A 25,101-nucleotide genomic window follows, 5' to 3' on the forward strand; every position below is an offset into this window, starting at 1 on the left:
TCATCTGTAAAACTTGTAGTGAACATAAATGATTCTGATTTTGGCTTTTCAAAATATTAAACATTCACATTCAAGTTTGCAATTGAATGATTCTCAACCCTGATTTTCATTTTACCATTTTTATTCTTGTAATTTAATTTCTATAAATTTCATGTTATAAAACAAAATTAAAGCAAATTGTATTATTTTCTGTTAATAGATACCGCACGCAAATCCAAACCCTACAATATTGTAAACCCTCTAAATACAAAATTAATACCATTATCAGGTTCCTCACAAGATACTTTAGAAATGTTATTTGATCTTGTATAGAACTTTTTCAATTGCATCTCGGAACAGACGGACAATGGCCCTGTCAGTGGGGCATTAGAATACACTGACTGCCTCCCTGCAGAGGGTAAAAGTCCCTCAATGGGGCCACCTGTTGGCTGTGGGTGGCGACCCGTGACACCTTGGAACGGAATCCTGGTGATTGAAGGTCCTGGAGGACGAGTTCATGAGCCTCCTCTTCCTAACACATCTCTTTGGCCCTTACCTCGGTTAGACGGGCGGTCGGAGGGGCCCGATCCGATCAATCGGCTGGTCAGGTCAAGCCCTACGTCTACTATCAATGGTTCAGACTAAACTGAGAAATTTAAAATTAGCAAAAGAAATCCTCTTAAACAAAACCATAGAAACTGATAAACCTCACCCCTAAAGTAGACGTTCGAAAGCGCTGGCCAAGGGTCAATCAGCAAGTGTAGAATCCAATCCCGACATGGCTGCAATCACAAAATTTTGTTCACTCTAGATTTGGGTAGTGAAAAATTGAGTAACGACAGATGCTCGGTATTTCTTACTTGACTGAGTATACTGCCTGTGTAGCCCTGACTCTGTCAAGGCGAATGGGTTTCCCCCTTGACAAGTCCCAATATTGGACTCCGAGGTGGGTGGGGAACACAGGCAAAGAAACTTTTATCCATATTTATGTTAAAACAAAAAAAAAACCCCAAACGCGCCTTATCGAACTCAGATAATGAGGAAAATACGGATTTTCCTAAATACTATGTATTAGAATCTTTGGACGAAACGACAATGTCAAAATTATCCCCTTTTCTCATTGAAAAGGTGTTAACAAGGAAAATAAATCCTAAAATGGTAAAAAAAACTAAAGATGGTAACCTATTAATAGAAATTGAGACAAAAAGCCAAAGCCTAAATTTAGAAAATATGAAAACTTTCCATAATATTAACATTAAAGTTACCCCACACAATAAATCACTGGCTTCACCAGAAGAAATCCAAAACGAACTGAGCAAACAAGGAGTCATTGACTCTAAAAGAATCTATATAAAGAAAAACTCAGAAAAAATACCAACACATACTTATATTATTACATTTAACACTCCAAAAATTCCACCTAAAATTAAAATTGGTTACACCATGGAACCAGTTGAAATATACATCCCAGATCCTCTGAGATGTTTCAACTGTCAAAAATTCGGTCACCATAGAGATGCCTGCAGAGGTCATCCCACATGCGCTAAATGTGGCTCTAAAGAAATAAGTCACAATGAACAAGAATGTCACGAGTCCAAATGTATAAACTGCCAAGGGGAGCACCCTGCCTACTCAAAAAGCTGTGAACGATGGAAAACTGAAAAAGAAATCTTAGCCACAAAGCATAAACGAAACATTTCTTACTAAGAAGCGAAGACAATAGTGGAAGGAGTCATAAGAAATAAAACATATGCGAAAATAACAGAAAAAACAAATCCCACCAACCAGCCCGATAAATACAATGAACTTATTGAAAAACTGGTACATCTAGAACCAAACGAATTGCTTAACTTCCAAAAAAACCTAAAAATACAACACTTTCAAAAACTAGAAAAATTAAAACTAGAAACTAGGAAAGAACCCAATAAAGTATTTAACTCCTCCCAAACCCAAACCTCCCCTCTTAAAAGCCAATATCCCCAAGAACTAACTTTCTTGAAACCAAATAATAAACCAGCAAAACAAAAAATAGAAATCCTCACCAAAAATTTAATAGAAACTGATGAAATGGAGACTGAATATCAAATAGAAACCCCTAAACAAGAAATTTCCTATCGAACACCACCAAAACAAAAGAAAAACCTAAGCAAAACAGTTATAAGGTTCCGTTCAAACTCCAGAACTAGAGCCCCAATCCCTAAAAATCAAACTGAACCTGAAGATGAAATGGAAACAGAATACCCAAACCAACAAACAGAAACCTTAAATCAAGAAATCTCCCATCGATCAACGTCAAAACAAAAGAAAAACCAAAACAAAACGGACATAAGGTCCCATGCTAATTCTAGTTCCAGATCCCTAAACAAAAAACCCGAAACAAAAGACCAAACAGAAGACAAGCCAAAAACAGAAGAAAAAAACAAAGCTAATTGAAAACCCTCCACAACTTACACTAAATCCATACCTTATATCAGCACCAATACTAAAATCCATAATCAACTAAAAAAAAAAAAAAAAACACAGCACAGAGGAGCATTTCGACGAATTGAACCTTCTCATTGCCTCTTTTCACCGAGCAGTCATATGCCTATAAGAAACTTATAAGAAAATTCAGAACACACTACATATCAAACGATATACAACCTATGATTATATACACGAACAAGGAAATAGAGCCTCCAGAGGAGTGTCCATTCTAATTAATAATAATATAATTCAAAGTGAAATCAAACTGAATACAACACTACAAGCCGTTGCAGTAACCATCAGTCTAAGAAAACCGCTAACAATTTGCTCCCTATACCTGCCATCTAATGAAAACATAAATAAAACAGACTTGAACTTATTGATCCAACAACTCCCTAAACCTTTTATCCTCATGGGTGACTTTAATAGCCACAATGAACTATGGGGAAACAAGCAAACAAGCAGAAGAGGTAAAATTATCGAAAATTTTCTAGATGAAAACCAACTATGTTTGTTTAACAACGGAACCAACACCTATCTTCACCCTAGCTCTGGAACACTCTCGGCTATTGACCTCACTATATCAGAACCCAGTATTTTCCCAGAATATAAATGGAATGTACATCATGAGACCTGTGGGAGTGATCACTTCCCGATCATCCTAGAAGGTCAAGAACCAGAGAATGACACTAAAACACCCCGATGGAACTTGCATAAGGCCAACTGGGAAGATTTCAAAAAAATGTGCCACACAGACCTAGTGCAAGAAGCTAATTTAACAAAAGATGATGACATTACCCACTTCACCAATACTCTAAATATTATAGCTGAGAAAACTATTCCTAAAAGCTCCCCATCAACAAGATATAACAAGCCTTGGTATAACAAAGATTGCAAAGAAGCTCTCAGAGCCAGACGAACATCACTCAGAAAATTTAATAGCCAACCAACTAAAGAAAATTTAGAAAATTACAAAATAAACCGAGCCAAAGCTTGCAGAACCATTAAGCAAGCTAAGCAATCAACATGGCTAACTTATGTTAGCCAACTAAATTCAAACACCAAACCTAAGGAAATATGGAACATGATTAACAAAATTACTGGGAAATACACTAAACAAGCTAATAAACATCTCATCCATCACAATGTCAAAATCACTAACAAAGAAAAAATAGCTGAAATCTTAGCAGAAAACTTTGCCAAAAACTCCTCACCAACTAATAGGAACAAAGAATTCCAAGTCATCAAAAACCAAGCAGAACAACAACAAATCCGCTTCCATTCAGACAACACTGAATACTACAATCAAATCCTTACTATGTACGAATTAGAAGAATCTCTCAAAAACATCCATAATTCAACAGCCGGACCAGATGAAATCCCCTATGTCTTCCTAAAAGAATTGCCAATGAAATCAAAAGAGTACCTCCTCAAAATTTTCAATGATATCTGGATCAATGAAAAATTCCCCGACACTTGGAGACATGCCATTATAATTCCCATACCTAAACCTTCAAAAGACCCCTCAGATCCAATAAACTACCCTCCCATTGCACTTACTAGTTGCATCTGCAAAACCCTCGAGCGAATGATCAATAGAAGACTATCCTGGTATCTAGAAAGAAATCACCTAATCTCTGAACACCAAGCAGGCTTCCAAAAGGGCAGAAGCCCTATTGACCATATCATAAATTTGGAAACCTATATTAGAGAAGCTTTCATCCTCAAAGAATATGTGGTAACAGTTTTCTTTGACATAGAAAAAGCTTTTGATACCACTTGGAAGTATGGAATATTAAAAGACCTGAATGAACTAGGTCTAAGAGGCAGAATGCCAACATTCATCAAAAACTATCTGAGTGACAGAACCTTCCAAGTAAGACTCGGAAACATCTTATCAAAGTCTCAAAAACAAGAATTGGGAGTTCCCCAAGGTGGAATTCTTTCAGTTACACTCTTTAATGTGAAAATAAACAATATAGTTAATAGCATAAACTTCGGAACAAACTATGCCATCTATGTTGACGATCTCATGATTAGTTTTAAGGCCAAACATATGAACACTATTGAACGACACCTATAATTATGCATCAACAAAATTACTAGCTGGGCTACCAAAAATGGCTTCAGCTTTTCTCAAACAAAAACAAAATGTGTTCACTTCTGCCAACATAGAAAAATGCATCCTGACTCCGAGCTAAAAATTAACAATAATAGACTAACAGTTACGGATCAATACAAGTATCTTGGAATCACCTTTCACAAAAAACTCACCTTCATACCCCACATTAAATACTTAAGGAAAAAAATGCAACCAAAGAATGCAACTTGTGAGAACCATAGCTCATACAAACTGGGGAGCTGATTGCAAAACAATTCTAAAACTCTATCAAACACTGATAAGATCAAAGTTGGACTATGGCTGCTTTATCTACGGCGCAACAAGAAAATCCTACATTAAAGAACTGAACACAATTCACCACCAAGGACTCCGACTAGCACTTGGAGCATTTCCCACTACACCAGTCGAGAGTCTTTATGCAGAAGCGAATGAACCTACACTTGAAATGAGACGGACAAAATTAGCCCTACAATACTATACAAAACTTGCATCTAACACTTCGGGCCCTATATACCAGAGTGTCTCTCACCCCAAACACCAAATCCTATTCCAAAAAAAGGAAAAAGCAATCAAGCCTTATGGTCTCCGTATGAAAGAAATAAAAGACGAAGCCAAAATTAACATCTCGCAAATCCACAAAGCTTCTACACTCAAACATCCACCCTGGCTTTCCAAAACTGCTGTAAACCCACCCGAACATCCAAAACACTCTCCTATACTATTAGATCTCTCTAAACACCCCAAATCGAACACAATCAAATCCATCTATATGGAAAAAATACATGACATCCTTGATGACTATCCGGACTATGAACACATTTATACTGACGGAGCTAAAACCAAAGAAAAAGTCGGAAGCTCTGCTATTTATCGGCAAAGAAAAATCCAAAAACGCCTACCTGATAGGTCTTCCATCTTTAGTGCTGAAGCCTCAGCAATAAACCTGGCCCTTAATATTATAAGTGCTGATCAAGCAAACAAGTTTATAATATTTTCGGACTCTTTATCAGTCCTAACTTCATTAAAAGAAAAGAACATTTGCAATCCGCTAATAACTAATCTATTAAACAAACTCGATTTTCTTCATACTCAAAAACAAATCATCCTATGCTGGATCCCAAGCCATATTGACATCCTAGGGAATACAAAAGCTGACCTAGCTGCTAAAGAGTCACTAAACTTGGAAATCTCCAACATAAAAATCCCCTACACTGACTTTAAACCAACCATAAACCTGTATATCAAAACAAAATGGCAACAACAATGGAACACTTATACAAAAAACAAGCTACAAGAAATCAAACCTACACTTGGAGAATGGAATCCCAAATCTAAACTAAACCGGAGAGAAGAAGTGATCATTACAAGATTAAGAACAGGGCATACAAATATCACCCACTCATTCCTATTAAAAGGAGAAAATCCACCTGAATACTTACCTTGCCAAGAAAACTACACCGTTAAACATTTTTTAATTAACTGCATTGACCTAGCTCCCCTACGCCAAAAACACTACAGCATTAACAACATTAAAGATCTCTTTGAAAAAATAAATGAAAAAACAATTCTAAATTACTTGAAAGAGGTAAACCTCTCCTCCAAAGTATAAATCTACCAAAAAAGAAAAAAAAAAAAAATTTTTTTTCAACCCAAATCTCTTACAGACCTTTCCTCCAATCTTACCTTGACATACTGGAAAATAAAGAACACCTACCTTACTAAGACATCCAAAGAAAAAGAAAAAAATGAACTTATTTGGCCTTAAATGACCATGCAGCTGTTGATAGACCAATAAACTGAACAAACAAACAAAAAAACAGACGAACAAACATAAGAGTTATGATATAACATTACTGTATTAATTTCAATAAAATGAACATGTTTGTTAGTTTTTCAAATGAGTTTCTTAGAAAAATTTAGTGAAACATTTTTGTTGATCCTTAATTTATTAAACGTTTCAGATTACCACTTGAGATGATGAAGAATAAGATAAAAAAGAACCTTCAAAATCTGGAACTTGCAAATTTGGTTACAAGGAAGAATAAATACCAGGATATCATCAATTCCATTGCACAGGTAAAAAGTTTGCATTGACATATTTGAAACAGATTTCTTAATTGAAAAAATACATCTGTGTATTTTTTCCTCTTTTTTATTGCTTTTTAGAGAAAGAGAATGTCTCTTTTTTTGCAAAACTATTAACAATTTAAAGTACATTCATTTTATAAACTAATTTTAATTTAATTCCAGTTTTATTCCATTAATTTCCTATTCTTTGTAATAAAAACACTTGTCCATTCAAGAACTCATAAAATTATTTTATTCTGATTCTTAAAATAAAATAGAAATGTCTATCCATCCATTAATAGTCATTTGGGTACTTTTAACTGCCTTTTTCTGTAAAAAAAGGAAACCTTTATTGTAGTGGGCAAGAGGAAAAAAAGCAGCGGAAGTTATCACAATCGATGTTTTATTTACTAATGTTTCTAAATTTCATTAATTTTATGCATGTATGCATACATATTTTTATGCATACATATTGTTATACATACATATTGTTACATAATCGCCGTGTTTCATTATGTTTTAAAGAGGAAATTTTAAATTTCACTTTTTTAACTGACGGAGAGTATATCTTGCTTTTTTTTTGTTTTAATTATTGCCAAAAGAACAGAAAGAGAGGTCGTACCTGTAATGAGAGAAAGAGAGAGCGTGGGGAGAAGGAGAGATGATGAGGGAATCAACGAAAACGCTCAACAAATGTCAACACTCGCACCGCCTGACCCCTTTTGGTTCCAGGTGCTTAGCAGCAAAAGTGAACAAAGAAAGAAAAGGAAAGTCAAGCAAAATACAGATAAAGAGGAAGAAGACAGATGAGGGAGAAAGAAAAAAAAGACATCTTTCTGATAGACTCCTTGACAAACCGCCATGGCTAACGGTTTGCAAATAAATCCATCCAAACAGCGAAAAAGAAAAAGAGGCGACTTGAACTTCAATGGGCATGAAATTTGATGAAAAACGAAACGATGGAGATTGAGTAATCAAAGGAAACCCACAACTTGCAAAAATGTGAACCTGTCTCTACGAGATAGGCTGTTGTCAAACAAGATTTGACTGAATTTGAAAGGCGAAATCCGTCGAAGGAGATAATGGTGACAATGTGCCCAGAGTTGAGGACACACTTGTGAACATGATGGAACAAGGCAAACAAATATGCATAGAGCAGAGAGATAAAATAGCGAAACTGCGGATAAATTGAACACAGAAAAAACCATGGGATATGAACAGACGGAATCCTCAAAAAGAAAAATGAACGAAATGTTGTTCATACAAAAGGGTAAACACCAGGGTGGCAGAGTTGGAGGTTTTAGTTGGAGTTGGAGTCGGATTTCTATGAGTGCGAGGAGTCGGAGTCAGAATTTTTTTATCTGATTCCAACTCTTTAAGTTCAATAAATTCATTTTTTTACGTAGTTTTCCTGCTTGGTTTTACTATTTTTTTTTAAATTACATTTTCACACAAAACAAGGTACATTACTACTTTGATGTAGGGGGTTACTCTCGGGGACATAAGTTGCAGAGATACTATGTAGGGAGTTGAGCAGCAAGATGTCTGTTTACATTACACTTGAACTTCTGCATGTCAGTACAGTTGGAGAAGCAGGAACCTGGAAGAGAATTCCCGTCTAGCAGTTCTGGGAAACAAACTATTAGAGTAGAACGCTTTCTTACATCTTGGGATCTCTACTGTGTAGGGGTGGGACTTTGCTGCTTGTTGGGTCTGTAGGAGGTATTTTCATCGAGGGGGCACAAGAGCTTGTAATTTGTCAAAGCATCCACCATTAAAATACTTGTAAAACAAGCAGAGGTATGCAATATTTCGTTGATGGGACAAGGGTTGAAGCTTAGATGACAGTTCAGGATCAGGTTGGTGAACAGAAGTGTGCTCTATCCAAACTATCATCAATGGACCTGAGGTAATCTCGTCAGCATCAGACAAAGCCAAACTCTTTGCCAAGAACTTTGCAGCTAATTCTACTCTATATGATTAAGTCCGCCAATGCCCCATATTTCCTCCTATATCAGAAAACACATTATGCGACATACAAATATCTGTGTATGATGTTGCCAAGCTAATCAAAAACCTTGATTCCAGTAAAGCAACTGGCTCTGACAGCATTCAAATTATAGTGCTCAAAAAGTTGAACCAGAACTGGCTCCTATACCTACAAAGCTTTTTAAGCGTCGTCTTAAGGAGAATTGCTTCCCAACACCATGGAAAATCTTATCAGTATGCTCTGTATTTAATAATTCAGGTGATCAGTCATTTCCATCTTAGTACAGACCAATAAGTCTCTTGTGCGTCATGAGTAAGTTACTGGAATCTGTGTTAAATAGAGAAGTAATCAACTACCTCAGCAAAAATAATCTTCTTAGTGACATGCAATATGGTTTCCGTTCTGCTAGATCGACAACAAATTTGGTTACGGTTATATCTCATATCATCAGTTGTATAATATCAGGATAGTTGTAGTGCCATGTCGCGCATGGAAACGGACCCTGCTGCTGTATCTAGTGGGCTTTCATGAGACCACACCTTCTAAACAGGACTCGACTAATAGACTACTGCGTGTGTATACTTGGCATCAAAACAGGCCCACTTTGCTCAACACTCTTTCCCTAACCTGACATTAAACAAAAACGTAATGAAATGACAATCCAAACAAATATCACAATAAAACCAAACAACCACCCAAACAAAACCAATTCGGCTCTGCCCATGAGGCTCGCTTTCACAAATATCCGTGGGCTTAGAGGTAATCTAGATGATTTAGAGTCTTACCTTTTAGTAAACTCCTCAGATATCTTAGCATTAAGTGAAACAAACTTACACTCTTCAATCCCCTCTAACTACTTTAACAGGATACACCCCCCCCCCCTCTTTGCGGTAAGGACTTGGATAGATATATGCATGGGCTTAGAGTTTATATTCGTAGCACCCTCCCTTAAACTAGAGAGAAAAATCTTGAATCTGATGACCAGGCTTTTATTTGCTTTCGACTAACATTTTATCACTGCGTTAGTTACTTATATTTTCTCTATCGTTTTACCTCAAGTCAGGATTGTACCCTAATCGATCATGTCACTGATATTATTGATGCAGTAATCTCCTTGGATAGTAACGTCAAAATACGTGTTTGGTGCCTTTATTGTCCACTGTAAAAATTGGCTTGGTTTCTCAGGTTACATAGATGCAGCTGGACACTCCACTTATAGCTTCTCTATAGCCCATTCCCTCACACAAACAGTAATGTTTCCAACTGGCCTACCGGTCTTGGATATGACCTAAAACTATATCCGATGGTGAGGCCCCACCTTGCGGGCCTTGGGGAGTGTGGAGCCACCCTTTAATTGCCATTGCTCCCAGGTCCACTCTGACCCGGAGTGGTAATACCTGTTAGGGTTCCAACTATGGGTTAAATAGAATCTGACTTAAAAAAAAAATATACTCCATTAAAAATCGTTCCTCAAAATAACTAGATTCGGCATTAAATAACCTGAAAAAGGTTGATATGCCGTAAAACAAAAACAACCAACCAACCAACTGGCCTACCAGTTTGTGAACCTTAGCAGGCTTCACTCCTAGACCTATTCCTCCCCACACTACCTGAGGATTGTGTGACTAATGGCCACAGTCCACTTGGAAATGCAGACCACCTAGTGGTATCAGTTAACATCACATTTAAATCCCAACCTCAAGGTTAAGAATCATTGCTCAAAACAACAAGGTACTATAACGGGGCTGACTGGGAAACCATTAGAGAACACATCCGAGGTACTCTATGGACTGATATCTTCTCTCTTCCTGCTGAATCGTGTGCCAATGAGACAACTGAATGGTGCAAAGCGGGAATTGAAGCACATGTTCCCAGACGGCAGTATTATAGCAAGCCCCATTCACCTCCATGGTTCAGTACAGATTGTGCAGCTGCTATGGCACAAAGACAAAATGCATTCTGCCAGTTTGTACGTCATAAGTCAAATACAAATAGGCAGAAATTGGTAGATGCTAGAAATCATTGTAAGAGAAATAGCGACAGCCAAAGAAAGCATGCTGAAATAATCAGGGAACGCATAGAATCACCAAAGATAGGAATTCGTCATTTCTGAAAAATCTATAATAGTGTAGTGAATAAAGGACAATCAGTAATTCCTCCACTGAGCAACAACCAGAAGGTTGCATGCATAGTAACGGAAAAAACGGAACTGCTGTCCTGGCAATTCACCTTCAAGTCCACCTTAGAGCCAACAAACTCTCTCCCAAGTTTCCCTATGCAGACTGAAGCCACATTAGATGATGTAAAATCACCCCTTCTCATGTCCGCGATAAAAAATACTTAGGCACTCTTTTTTGGAACCTATCTAAGAGGGAGAGGCTAGTAGGCGTGTGAGCCTGATGTCATCTCTGCTATACTAATTAAGAAATGTTTAACTGAGCTCGCCCCTATACTTTCCAAGCTCTACAATACATGCCTTGCTGAATCTTTCTTCCCTAATAGCTGGAAGATGGTCTCTGTGGTACGAGTGTACAGGAATTCTGATGAAAGAACAGACCCTCTCAATTATCGCCTCATTAATCTCTTCCCCTCTTCACTAAAATCTTTGAGACCTTAATTAATCAAACACTAGTTCACCACCTCGCAAAAGCAAATCTTCTCGCTGACAAACAGTATGGATTCAGGCAATGTCGTTCTACTGCATATATTTTAACATTCATCTGTGAACGCATTTACAATGTACTGGATAAAGCGGGTGAAACCATAGCTGTAGCCTTTGCTATATCCAAGGCCTTTGACAAAGTCTGGCACAAAGGGCTGCTAATGAAAATTAAATCGTACGTTATAAGTGGATGTATACTAAATATAATTAGACCCATCTTAGACAATAGAAGCATACAGGTTGCCATTGGCGGACATACATTCACGCAGCATAACATTAATGCAGGTGTGCCTCAGAGGTCAATTTTTGGACCATTATTATTCCTGATATTCAAAAACGACCTCCCTGATAATATTGTGTCTGAGATGGGTATATTTGCTTATGATAAAACGTTCTATAACATGCGTGAGGGAAGAACGGATGTACATAAATCTAAGACAATGGCAGAATCATTAGAAAAAGATCTTCATACCATTATGGAATGGGGTCGCAAATGGATGGTAACATTTAATGATAGTAAAACTAAGCTGTTCTCCTTTAATAATTACAAGGTGCCTCTCAAACCGCCTATATCGATGACAAATACAACCCTACCTGAGAATTCTACCTTCAAACTCCTCGGCCTAATATTTGTGAGCAATATGAACTGGAACAAATACATAGAGGACATTGCAAAGATGGATTCCCTCTATTAAGCTAGAAAACAACTCACACCTGAGAGTATCCTGTATCTCTACAAGGCCACCATTCGCCCATGCCTGGAGTATTGTTGCTATATCTGGGCTGGTGCATCTACCACTAGTCTCTCCCTCTTAGATAAAGTCCAAAAAAGAGTTGTCAATCTAATCAATCCCACTTTATCAACTAAGCTTCAGCCCTTGTCCCATCGCCGCAATGTTGCATCTCTGAATCTGTTTTACAAATATTTTAATGGAATGTGTTCTGATGAACTCATTGCACTTGTACCCCCTTGCCATACATATCCCTGACAAACCTGCTTAGCAATAAAATCTCACCCCTTCACTGTTGAGGTCCCTAGATGCCAGAAAGGTTTCTATTCTAACAGCTAGACTTTGGAATTCCCTTCCTGCTTTCTTGGTCGTACTAATATGCAGAAGTTTAAATGTAACATAAACCAACATCTTGTTAATCTTTCCTTGAAATCGTCCCAAAAAGTAGCCTTTTACGTCCAAGTGGTGATATGCCTTATTAGGAGTTAACATTAAATAAATAAAAAAAAAATAGAGCTGGTAAAGTGTATATGAGTATATTTATCATACAAGTGAATGTTAAATGTCAAAAATGATATACATGAAAAATAATTATAAAATGCTGAATAGGTGTGGGAGGCTGGTATATGGATCTGCAGAATAGATTTCCACATAGGGGTCAAGGAGTTGGGAGTCGGAGTCGAAGATATCAAAGGAGTCAGAGTCGGCATTCTAGGAATTCTAGGACTCCGCAACCCTGGTAACCACCTTACACAAAGGACAAAGAATTATCTGTAAGTTTGACCGCCCCTTGCTTTCTCTCTCAGCGAGTTGATGTTTTGCTTTGTTTTTATTTGGAAGTTTTCATTTATTGATATATTTTCTATCAGCATTTTTAGACATTAACGTAACCCCCACACACACACACACACACACACAAACACATGTTCATGATTTTTATTTTTCCTTTGTTTAATCTCACCTTCTTCTCTCCCCTCCTTTCATAGTCAACTTTTTGTAATAAAATTAATTTAAACATTAACACTTGTGTTTGTGTTTTGTTACTTTCATATGTTGTCCATTCATCTATTTATATTTTCTGGATTTTGAAAGAGTCTCCCATCCTCTCTTGTTTGGCAAAATATATCGAACCCAGAGGACTTTGTTCATTTTTTTTTTCCTTAAATTTTTTTATTTTGTTATGTGAGTGCCTTATGTAGTCCCAACGTGGAGCGTGATTGTAACAATATATATACAATTTTTTATTTTACTATAATATTTTGTAGGACATTCGTAATCAACGACGTTACAGAAATACAAGACGCCAAGAACTTATTCGGTTACGTGGAGCTGTGAAAAGTCTACATAATAAAAGAGCTTTTTATGAAGAACAAATTGATTATTACAGTCTTTATGTGAAGACCTGTCTTGATAATATGGCACACAAAGAAAAGTAAGTATGACTCTCTTTCACTTCTCTGCAAATGTCAGCAATGCAATCTGAATATTTTACTTTTAATCTAGCAACATGCTTTCATGTCCTATAAATATTTTGTACTTATTAAATATTTTGTACTTACTAAATATTTTGTACTTACTAAATATTTTGTACTTACTAAATATTTTGTACTTACTAAATATTTTGTACTTACTAAATATTTTGTACTTATTAAATATTTTGTACTTACTAAATATTTTGTACTTACTAAATATTTTGTACTTACTAAATATTTTGTACTTACTAAATATACCTCAGTTTAAAAAGATAAAGATTAGTTTCATTCTTCCTATCATAATTCCTTTACAATGGTTGCAGCATCTTCTTTTTAATGTTTATCATTTTATTTATATTCTATTTAAATGCAAATCATTCATTTTTCAAACATTGCATTACTGCCCCCCCCCCTGAAAAATCAAGAACATAAGCTAATCATAAGACTCTATACCTCAGCCTGTCAACATAAAGATGAGCCAAAATTTTATCTCGATTTTGCTTTTCCATCATGTATGAAGTATTCTCAAATTCGTTCTATAAAAACTTTGATAATTCAAAAACTGTCTGATCATAATGAAATGTTGCATGCTGGTTATTGTTATCAAAGAACATCAGTCATATATTCCAAATTTGAAAAAAATCCATGAACAGAACCAAAATTGTCATCAGAAGTGATTTTCATCTTTTTTTGTTTCCTTAGCCATTGGCCTAAATTAAATTGGTTCAAAATGATATTTTGATCAAGTTTTTTTATGATTGATCAAGCGATATGAATGCTAGGCTGTACAAAAACTTGACTAAATATTTTATAAAAACAAAAATGATAGAAATCTTTTATCCTATTTTATAACTATTATTTTGAAAGCTCCGAACTTTTGTCTTAACCTAATGAACTTTTCAGCTTAGTGAATTTACCCATCATCAATGCGTTTGGGACGTCTTTCAATGATTCTCAAATTTTACCGATGAACAGGTTTATACAGCTTGATTATTAATTTAAATCATATATGTAATGAAATAGATAGAAATATGTATATTTAGTTAAGCAAATCTGTAGAATTGAAAGTAACTGTAATCTCTTAAGTTTATTGCATTTGATTCAGCCATACAAGAGATATTTCTATTTTGGAACAAATTTCCAAAATGTGAATGATCTTATTTCTAAATTGATCAACTTTAATGTTTGTGTTATATTTGACATCAATATCTTTGTTTGTTTTGCCATCCTTAACTTTGGAACACAATAAATATTCCTGTTTTGAGTAAATTCTTTTCAGTTTTTAATATAGGATGAAATGTTTTAATTTTTCTTCAATTGAAAACCAATTATAAATTACATTTAAATAGACTTACTGAAGTGTTTGGAGAAAAAACTATTTTGTTTGCTGCATTAGTTAATTTGGATTTAGATTTAATCTAAACTTGATTAACTTTAAAATATATCAGTCTTAATTTTCATAGGTAGATTACAATTTGTGATCAACTATTGCTTTAAGCTTCTAGTGATCTTCATAAAGTATAGTTTTCAGTTTTTTCATCTGAAGAGTTGTAAAACAAATCAGTTTATAGAGTTGTATGCAAATTATTACCTATAAATCCCAAGATCTTTCCCATTAAAATATCTTTCTAACTTGTGCTGATTTATCAGAGTTCAACATTCTTTCGGCTGATATAAATATCAGTCTTGCAATAATCATATTTTTATATAAGGAAAAATACCTTAAAATATTAAAGTAAGAATGAATAAAAAGTAAAAAATTTGAACTACTTAATTAATAATAATAAAAAATAAACTGTTTCTTATTTTCTTTTCAGCCGAAAATCCCGCTCTTTTGGTTTGTTCCGTAAAGATGATCAGCAAATAACAATTAAGTACAGTGCGGCTCAGCTTCATGAAAAAGGAGTTATTTTGGAGATAGAAGATTTACCTACGAACCAGTAAGTTTTATTGTTTTATTAACCGTTTCTTTAAAAGGATGCTTGTTTTCTCATGAAAACAGCTTAAAAACATTCCAGAAAATAAATTTTCCTGGAAATATTTATGATGCTTATTTAAAATTACTTATTAAAAAACAAAAATATAGAAAAATCTTCATGGTGTACATATTAGTCATGGAATTCTAAAAATCACATGAATTGATCAATTAGTTTTTTTAAGAAAATCAAAATTTATGACGAAGCGAGGAGAAAGCCAGGAACGGTTATGTTGATTTAAATTTTCCTAAAATTCAAGGGCGACAATTTGACTACAGATTTTGTTTGTAATCAAAATAATAAAAACATTTTAATTACTAAAAACCATGTAACTTTTTTTTTTTAATTAAAAAAAATATTTGGTCAATTTAGGTGATTTTTGAAATATAACATCTTCATTCTGTGATGAGTACATTCATTATAAAGTTTTTTCTATAATAATAGATAAACCACATTTTTGTATTTAAAATTTATCTAACGATATTATCTATTTTAACCTTTTTTTTTTTTTTTCTAGGTTCAAAAATGTCCTCTTTGAAATGGCTACAACTGATCGCACAGGTGTGTTTGAGGTGAATGCTAAATTTTTGGGCGTTCATATGGAAAAAGTTGAGCTTGTTTTTCAGGTGAGTAGCTTTCCTTTACTTTTTTTACATTACACCAATTTAATTGTGCTGCCTGCGAAAATAAATCTAGAAATACTTCACTCCAACATTGAACTATTGAATTATGGTTGTCTGGCGTGAATGCAGCCCCAACGATCTACGAAAACAGCAAGCAGAAAAGTAAAAAATAAATGAAGTATAATAAAAAAAAAAGTGAAAATTTACAAATTGTATAACCTTTTATGTAATTGGCCAAAAACTACTTTCTAGTAAATAACCATTTTTCAATGATTGTTCATAATTTATGTAGAGAAAAAAAATGAACATCCAATGTAATTTAAGTAAAATATAATTTCATTAAACTAAAGAAGTTTGTTTTCCTAATGTAATTTTTCCTCTATATATTTTATTGTACAGAGTATAAGCTAAAATAGATCTTAGTTGAATCTATCTGAATCTGAAACCCGAATTTGGATTCTTTGGACTACTGTTTTCATCTCATTACTTCAGGTGTATCTTGTCGAACGCTCAAATCTGCAGTGAATTTCGAATGGAACCATTTATTTAATTCACGGGAGTAGCATGCTTTCATTCCATCAGCAATGACTGGATAGAAGTCCTAAGTAATTGAGTATTGTCCCTTCAATCTTCAAAAGAATGTCACTTTTACAATTGTATTTTTCCAATTATCATAGGTCCTTGCAGACAATTCTAGTATGTATTTTAAAAGCCTAAAACCCATTTTATTTCTAGATGTTAGTATCACTATTATTACTGCATGCATATATATATATATATATATATATATATATATATATATATATACACACACACACACACAGGCAGTAAAAAGAAAGTCCGCACTTGTAATTTTAAAAAAAAAACTGCAAATTTAAGTTAAATTTAATGTAACTGTTTAAATAAAATATACCTCATTTGATTCATTTGAGTTTTATTCTTCTATAATTTTACCCGTTGATATTTGACTTTTAATTGAAATATTCTAGTGTTCACGTCAATTTAAAAAAATAACTTCAAATTGAGAAAGCAAAAAGAAAGTCCACACAATGGGAAATTGTTATTTAAATGTAACTTTAGGACATTAATGCAACACAAATATAACAGGAACACAATGAACTAGTTAATATTTAGTAGCATAGCCCTTCTGCAATTTGACAGCCTGCAATCTTTTGGGAATTCCTTGAATTAGACTGCAGCAATACTCCAGGGAAAGGGCATCCCACTTTTCTTTAATTTTTGTCCAAAGTTCTTCCAAATTTCAAAATTTTATCATTGTGTAGCTGTTTGATGTAATGCCATACATTTTCTATAGGATTGAGGTCTGGAGATTGTACAGGCCAATCTAAACACTTAATAACATGCTCTACCAGGAAGCTCTTGACATTGCCAGCTGTGTGAATGGGAGCATTATCCTGCATAAAGATGGGATTGTCATCCAAATTCCAACCAAAGTAGGGTAGAAAATGCTCAGTCAACATATTAATGTACTTGGTCGAATTAATTCGACCTTGCAAGCGAACTATAGGCCCTGGACTATTGGTACTAATAATACCCCACACCAAAACTGAACCTCCACCACCTTGCAGCGTTGAAACTGAGCACCTAGGATTAAATTCTTCGTCTTTCCTCTGACAGACATACTGCCTACCATCACTGACTAGTCTATTGAACTTGCTTTCATCGTTAAAAAGCACTTTTGATTACTATGAAGAGTCATGATCTTCATTGCATCTGACGAAGTCCGGACAGTGCTTTCTGTTCTTTACAGAAATCATTGGCTTGCATCTTTCAACATATCGTCGCCAATTAAATTTCTTTAATCTGTTTTTGACAGTAGAAAGAGAGCTTTTTTTTTTTTTTTTTTTTTTTTTTTTTTTTTACAAGATTGCACTGTTGTTGGATTTGGGGAGCCATTTCAAATCTGCTTCTTAGGCTGCGGATCTTGATAGCATTGTCTTCCCTGTTAGAAGTAATTCTAGTACAGCAAGATTTAAGGGCATCACAAACAGCTCTTCCAGGTTTTAATTGCCACAAGTATGGATACCACAAGGAAACCGGCAGAGGAAAAAAAACATGTGGAAAGTGTGGGGATAGAGGAGCCAGAGTCAGACCACTCAAAGGAAGAAAGTACAAATAAATTAAAATGTACAAACTGCAGAGAAAAAACATCCTACATACTTCAAAATATGTAAAAAATATGAAAAGGAAATGGAGGTAAAGCATAAGAAACATAACTTTCCTAGAAGCTGGAAAATAGTTGAAACATTTAAAAAATGAAACTATCGCAATAGCAAAAATCACAGACCACAGCAACACAATGAAATATAACAACAAATTTAAAGAGCTAATAAATAAACTAATATCATTAAACCATGAAAAATGGCCAAAATTCCAAAGGGAAAAGACCATTCGAACCTGCAAAACTATATACCGATCTCATTAACCAGCTGGTTGTGTGTGTGTGGGGTGGGGTGGGGGGGAATGGAGAGAATAAAATATAAAGAGAAGCTATAAAACCCTTCATTCTTTGGATGAAATCAATACTACAGAAATCAGAAATGCCTGTTGAAAATTTTACATGTTTTATCTGGAACTCCACCTTGGATTCTCCAAAATCTCAAAGTAAATCTAAAATTAAACAAAGTTTCAAAAGCGAAAACCCACCCTAACACCTATCAAGATATATGATATTCTTCTGAAATACCCTGACCATCTATAAATTTTTGCTGATGGCTCCAAAGACCACAGTAGAGTCGCATGTGCTGCCATTTCAAATAGAACAACTCTAAAAAAGGCTCGCCCAGCAGAAAGTTCCATTTTTATTGCTGAAGTATGTGCCATCGACTTCGCTCTGAATATCTTAGAAAAAAAACAAACATAAGAAATTCATATTTTCAGATTCACTCTCCGTTCTAACATCACTAAATAGCAAAAACCCTCTAATTATCTAACTACTAAACAGAATCAACTCATGATCTAAAAACAAAGAAATACTCAATATAAGAATAGTAGTCTGAAGAATCTAAATAATACTAATGACCAATCCTCATCAGAAATGTGAATCTGAAACGTCACTTTTATTTCAATAAACAACACAATTTTGTTAATAGAAATTATAAATATCAATTTGTTCTAAAGATTAGGTTTTTAATTTTGATTTCAAATGATGTATTTTCAAAGTTTTCATTATAATACCTTTACTTTATATATCGTTTTAAAGAGCATTGTTTTGTTTTTTTTCTCTAATTGATTAAATTACAATTGTTTTAAAATAATCGTCTTCTTTTCAGAACGTTGAATACAAGGTGGAAAAAAAAAGCAAATTCACAATTTTCTTTTTTCAATTCAAGCTAGGCCGAAAAGCTGCTGAAACAACTTGCGATATCAATGAAGTGTTTGGCCCAGGAGGTTTAAAAGATTTTGTGGCAGCGACAAGTCTTGAAGATGAACATAGTGGTTGGCCATCGGATGTTGACAATGATCAGTTAAGAGTGTTCGTCAAAGTCACTCCATACACAACTGTTCAAGAACTTGTTTCTGAATTAGATGTAACGTATACAATGATTTCCAACCACTTGAGAGATTTGAAAGACAAAAAAACTTCAAGTGAGTGCCTCACAACTTGAACGACAACCAAAAGAAACACCGTTAAGAATCTTCCCTTTTACGCAATGTCATCTTTCCTCCTTTTACGCAACAAGAACAACCCATTTCTTGGACTGGGTTGTGACTGGCAATGAAAAGTGGGTTCTTAATGACAACTGGCAATGCTCAGCTTGGTGAAGCTCCACAACACTTCCCGAAGCCAGAGTTGCACCAAAAGAAGGTCATGCTGACTGTTTGGTGGTTTGTAACCAGTCTTATCCATTAGTTTTTTGAATGCAGGTGAAACCATCACAGTGGGGAAGTACTGTCAATGAAATATATCAGAAACTTTGACGACAACACTTAACAGTAGTCAACAGAAAAGGCACAATTTTCCACTACAACAATGCCTGACTACACGTTGCTAAACTGACCCTGCAGAAGTTGAACAAATTGGGCTACGAAACTATGCCTCATCTAGACTCTCCAGGCCTCTCACCTACCGACTATTCTTTTTTCAAGCATCTCGAAAACTTTCTGTATGAGAAATGTTTCAAAAACCTAAACAATATCAAAAACGCCTTTAGCAACTTCATAACCATCAGAACACAAGCTTTTTACGTTACTGGCATAAATATACTTGGTTTGCATTGGCAAAAGTGTATTGATTCTGATGGTGCTTATTTCAATTAATACATTTTTGTTTGAGCTGAGATATGTTATCTGAATTTAAGTTAAAAACCACAAGAACTTTCTTGTGAACCTGATAGAATTTGTTAAAAAAAAATTTTTTTTTAAAAGTTTTATTTTGGTGAGATAGGTTATGAATACTCCCTGACTTGTTTACTTTGCTGTGCGTAGTTTTGTTTCTAATAATGAATAAAATGGCTGATATGTTGATTAACGGGAATTCTTTAAGTAGAATTTAATTTTGTAATGAAATTAATGTGGGTTTTGAGGCAAGCACTTAAAATGCAAATTTTCTTTGATATAAGAAATATAAATAATTCTAACTTTGCGTAATGATTAATGAATAACTGAAATGTAATTCTGTAAATCAATGTGTGACTTATCTTTTATGTGACCCAAATATCCACAAATTAAATCTTTTCTAAATGAGACTGAGATATTTTGGCTGATAATTGATCAAACCATGTAGATGCTCTATTGTACACAAACTAATAAACATAGTGACAAACTCAACTGAAAATCTAACCTCTGCAAAGACAAAGGTAATAAGAAGTTAAGACTTACACAAAAAAGTCAACCAACACTGTTGAACATAATTTCTAAGATCTTGGATGCATCTAAAAATAACAAGACTTCAATAAATCTGCATACTTAATGATAAAAAGGATATTTCTAAATCTTTATTGTTAAAGTGTATGCATCTTAGACTTGTGTAAACAAAACTTGTTCCAATGTAATTTTTTTTGTGGCAAAAAAAAAAGGGGCAGAAGATAGGGAAGAGGTAGAGAAGAAAAAATAACTTAGGTTTATGGCTTAATAAAATAAAGGATCGAATCTCAGCCTGTTAACAATGCTCTTTACTGATCACTGAGCTATGAAGGTTAGGAAATTGTGCGGAAATCGCATAATTATGCCTAGAGAGAGTAAATGTAAAAAGTCTTTGGAATAGTTAATTAAAACGCTCCAAAGAAAGTCTATTTTGGAAAAACATTCTGTATTTAATTGGAAAATGTAAAATAGCTAACCAACAATAGTAAGATGAAAAAAATAAAATGAAATAACTGCTACGATGTAATAGTTATCCAATGAAGAAAATCTACCAGTGTCGGTAGTGACAATGGTAGTAGATCTGTGAGTAAAATACCTCCAACTTCATGTATGGATGATTGTTAGGACTGTATGCATCTTGGGTGGGATAAAAATTATTAAAAAGAAATTAAAGAAATGCATAATTTTCATAAACGTGTATCAATAATTAGCTAAAGCAAATTTTCATATGATGTTTTTAGGTAAGAAAATCATGGTTGCTGAAATTAAATATGACAGTGATGCGATGTGGAAAATGTACATTTTCTCCACCTGTTTTTCAAAATGAATGATCAGTTTAAAACGTAGGAATCTTTCAAGAAAATGTTTTTTTGCCAATTTTAAACATTCTTTATACGGCTTTGTGTCCTCTTTAATGTTTATTCATGAATCTAGTTGTATAATGATTTTACTACATTCAATTCCAATTTCAGATTTTGTAATTAACTTGGATGTTTCATGAAACTTAATAAACCTTTTTTATTTTAATTTGTTAAAATATTAACTTTGTAGTTATTTCCAATGTTCTTATTTTTGTTTTAAATTCCTTTTTTTTTTTTTTTTTTTTTTTTTTGTAGGATTTACTTCAATTACAGTATGAAGGTGTGGCTGTAATGAAAATGTTTAACCGAGCAAAAGTTAATGTCAACTTGCTAATTTTTTTGTTGAATCGTAAATTTTATGGCAGATAAAATTTACCTGGGACCTTCCTCTCCCTCCTCTTTGCCTTATATGGACTCAGTGTAACTGACCACATACACACATTACAGCAAATAATTACCTCCACTTAATCAATATACCGAAATATTCATGTATTTTATCCTTCATCTAGTGTAAATACACTCACATCTTCTCTTTTCCTTCTCCTTTTCTCTTTACTTTCTCTGTTCCTTCTCTCTCTGCTCCCACTCTCTTTGCCTTCTCCCCTTTCATATCTCTCTCTCTCTCTCTCTCCTCTCTCTTTTTTCCCTCTCTTCTTTCTCTTTCCCTCTTTTCTTTCTCTTTCTTCTTTCCCTCCTCTCTCTTTCCATTTCCTTTCTTGTCCTGTTTTTTCTTTTGTACCAAGCATCCACTTTTAAATAAAATTTTTTTTATTAAACTGCTTTGGAAATGTAAGAGAAATTTACCCAAGCTGATATTATGTACTCTTGCCTAACACACACACATATATATATATATGACTCTTACAATCAAAGGATGCATTTTTTTTTTTTCTTTTTTTTTTTTACTCCAACCAAAGGGAAAGAAAATGAAATTATTTTTAATTTTGTAACCATTTCTACTCATGTATTCAGGAGTCACTTGAGCCATAATTGTTTTTGAACTTTTAATACTTAACCCCATTTGTCCTTTATTTACATTTTCAATTTGAACTCACTTTTGTCTTATGGCTCCAAATGTTTTTTTTTTTATATAACATTGAAATATCAGTTGTTGAAAAACAAAAAAGTGCCAAATTTATTTAAATGTATTTGCTATAAAAGTTTTACATTGTGTATAATTTTGAATGTAATCCTGATAAAAACTTTGTTTTCTGATATTTATTGAATAATGACATAATAAATAAGTTTCTAGGAATCTTAATAATTTTTTAATAAATCTAGCTATTAGCATAACTCCATTTTTTTGAGTATTTGTAAACCAATAATAGATGACAAAAATATTTTATGTGGTCTGTGTGAATACACTTATGCAAATATAACACTATATATACATATTAAAACAGTTTTTTAAGACAATATGTTTTAAGAAGTTTAGTAGTTTAAATTTATATTCTTTAGATATCCAAATCATTTAAGTAATAAAAGCCTACTCTTTTGGAGAAATCATTCTAAATTATAAAAAATGTTTATATGAAAAATGATTTTTTTTTTTTTTTTTATTAATATACAACATATATTTACAACTCCAACTTTTTTTTTTTTTTAAGTATTTTTTCTCTGCCAGTTTGTATGTAGCAACAGAAGTGTCAGTTTAGAAAGCCTAGAGGGCATAATGGTGCTACTGCCAAGCAAGAAGTGCATTGAAATAACTATATACACACACGCACACACATATGTCTTATATAATATATTAATATACAACATATATTTACAACTGCAAATGCACCAATACCTTTATACATTCTATAACCATGTCTACATTCATAAATTATTGTGAATGTTTTTATTAACTATTTTGTATAATTTTACCTCACAAGTTTGTAAGAATTGTGCATCCATGTATTCAGTTGCTATTCCCTATACAATATTAAACATTGAACATCTCACAAATATCTGACTATACTTAATTTATTAAACATGGGGAGAGGGGATGATAACCTTTGTTATATATTACAGAACCACTGTTAAATGGCTTTATCATTAAAGACACCTGAATAAAAAAAAAAAAACCTTTGATTTGATAAAACCGATCATTTTATTTGCCGCTACAGTTTTATTTTTTACTTTTATTTCTGCTGCTTTCAGGTAAAAATTTTAATTTTATTCTATTTTTTTTTATTATTTTTATTTGCATTTTGTTTTATAACAAAATGTGTCAATCTTTCACTGCTGATATCAAGGGGTGGGATTTCTTCTACTGTATAGTGACCTTTAGCCAGATTTTCTTTTTTATACCTAATCTATTTTATAAAATAAGCCTCTCTTTTTCCCATAATATAGAATAGCTTGTTTTTAGCTGCAGTTTTTCAAATATCTAAGCAAATCTGAAATTTTTGTAAGATCACAAGTTTTAGGAATCAGTTTCTGACCATAATTAATTTAATGGCATATTAAATTTGGCACTCTTGAATATATTAATGATTTATGATACTTGAGAATTAATATAGGTGGAGATTAGTGGATGGGGATTTTCTGCAGAAAGGCTTAAAAAGAAACATTTTTTATATAATCCTTGTAAACACATTTTTGATTTTGAAGGAAAGCCTACACATAAATACAATAAATCTAGCTGCAAATGTTTTTTTTTTTTTTTTATCCAAGCCTTATTAAACGATTCTGAAACTTGTTTTAGGCTTTCTTTTTTTTTTTTTTTTTTGTTGTTGTTTAGATGGATATTTTTCATGTGTTTGTTGGAAGATCCAATCCACAAAAATTGCCTTCATGACAAAATCTGGTGTCATTTATTTAGACAACATATTTTGACGTCAAAAAAAAAGCCAATGAATTATTTAGTTTGAATTTGTAAATGTTTGTTTACTGTTGGAGTTGGTTTCAAATGATCCTGATTTTCTACTGTATGATTAAATACTGTATATAACTAAATACATTACAACCAAACAAAAAAGCCAAATCATCACTTTTGGTTATGGCACCTTTCAAAGTTTTTTTCCGTTTCTCTCTTCCCAAATTCCTCAAACAATGATTGTTAATTTTTTCTTTTCTTTTTTGTTTTGCATCCTTCAAAAAATGGAATGACATTACATTCCTATTTTATTGTTTTTATAAATATAAATTAAAAATCATTTTGTTGGTAATTATTTCAGGAGATTTGGTTTGTGACTTTGTTTGAACGAAATAAATTTGCACACAAATTGTCTGTTTTTCTCATTTTAACATCATTAAGTACAGATTTCACACAGAAAGTTTTCATTAAAGGTGTTTGCATTTTAATAATTTCAATCATTCCTTATTTCCAATGTTTTATG

The 25,101-nt window shown here is 33.5% G+C and overlaps 1 protein-coding gene across 1 annotated transcript in view; it reads left to right on the forward strand.

Moving 5' to 3' along the window:
- Positions 1–24,992, forward strand: part of LOC145276893 (ras GTPase-activating-like protein IQGAP1) — a 274,771-nt gene extending 249,779 nt beyond the window's left edge. The window contains exons 38-42 of the mRNA XM_080128329.1: positions 6,529–6,643; positions 13,283–13,449; positions 15,307–15,429; positions 15,983–16,091; positions 22,031–24,992. Coding sequence (XP_079984455.1) covers positions 6,529–6,643; positions 13,283–13,449; positions 15,307–15,429; positions 15,983–16,091; positions 22,031–22,144 — 628 coding nt within the window. The 3' untranslated portion in view covers positions 22,145–24,992. The remainder of the gene's footprint in view (positions 1–6,528; positions 6,644–13,282; positions 13,450–15,306; positions 15,430–15,982; positions 16,092–22,030) is intronic.
- The last annotated feature ends 109 nt before the right edge of the window (positions 24,993–25,101 follow it).

This window comes from Euprymna scolopes, chromosome 5, assembly GCF_053919585.1.
Source record: "Euprymna scolopes isolate OS-2025 chromosome 5, ASM5391958v1, whole genome shotgun sequence".
NCBI classification, from domain to species: Eukaryota; Metazoa; Mollusca; class Cephalopoda; order Sepiida; family Sepiolidae; genus Euprymna; species Euprymna scolopes.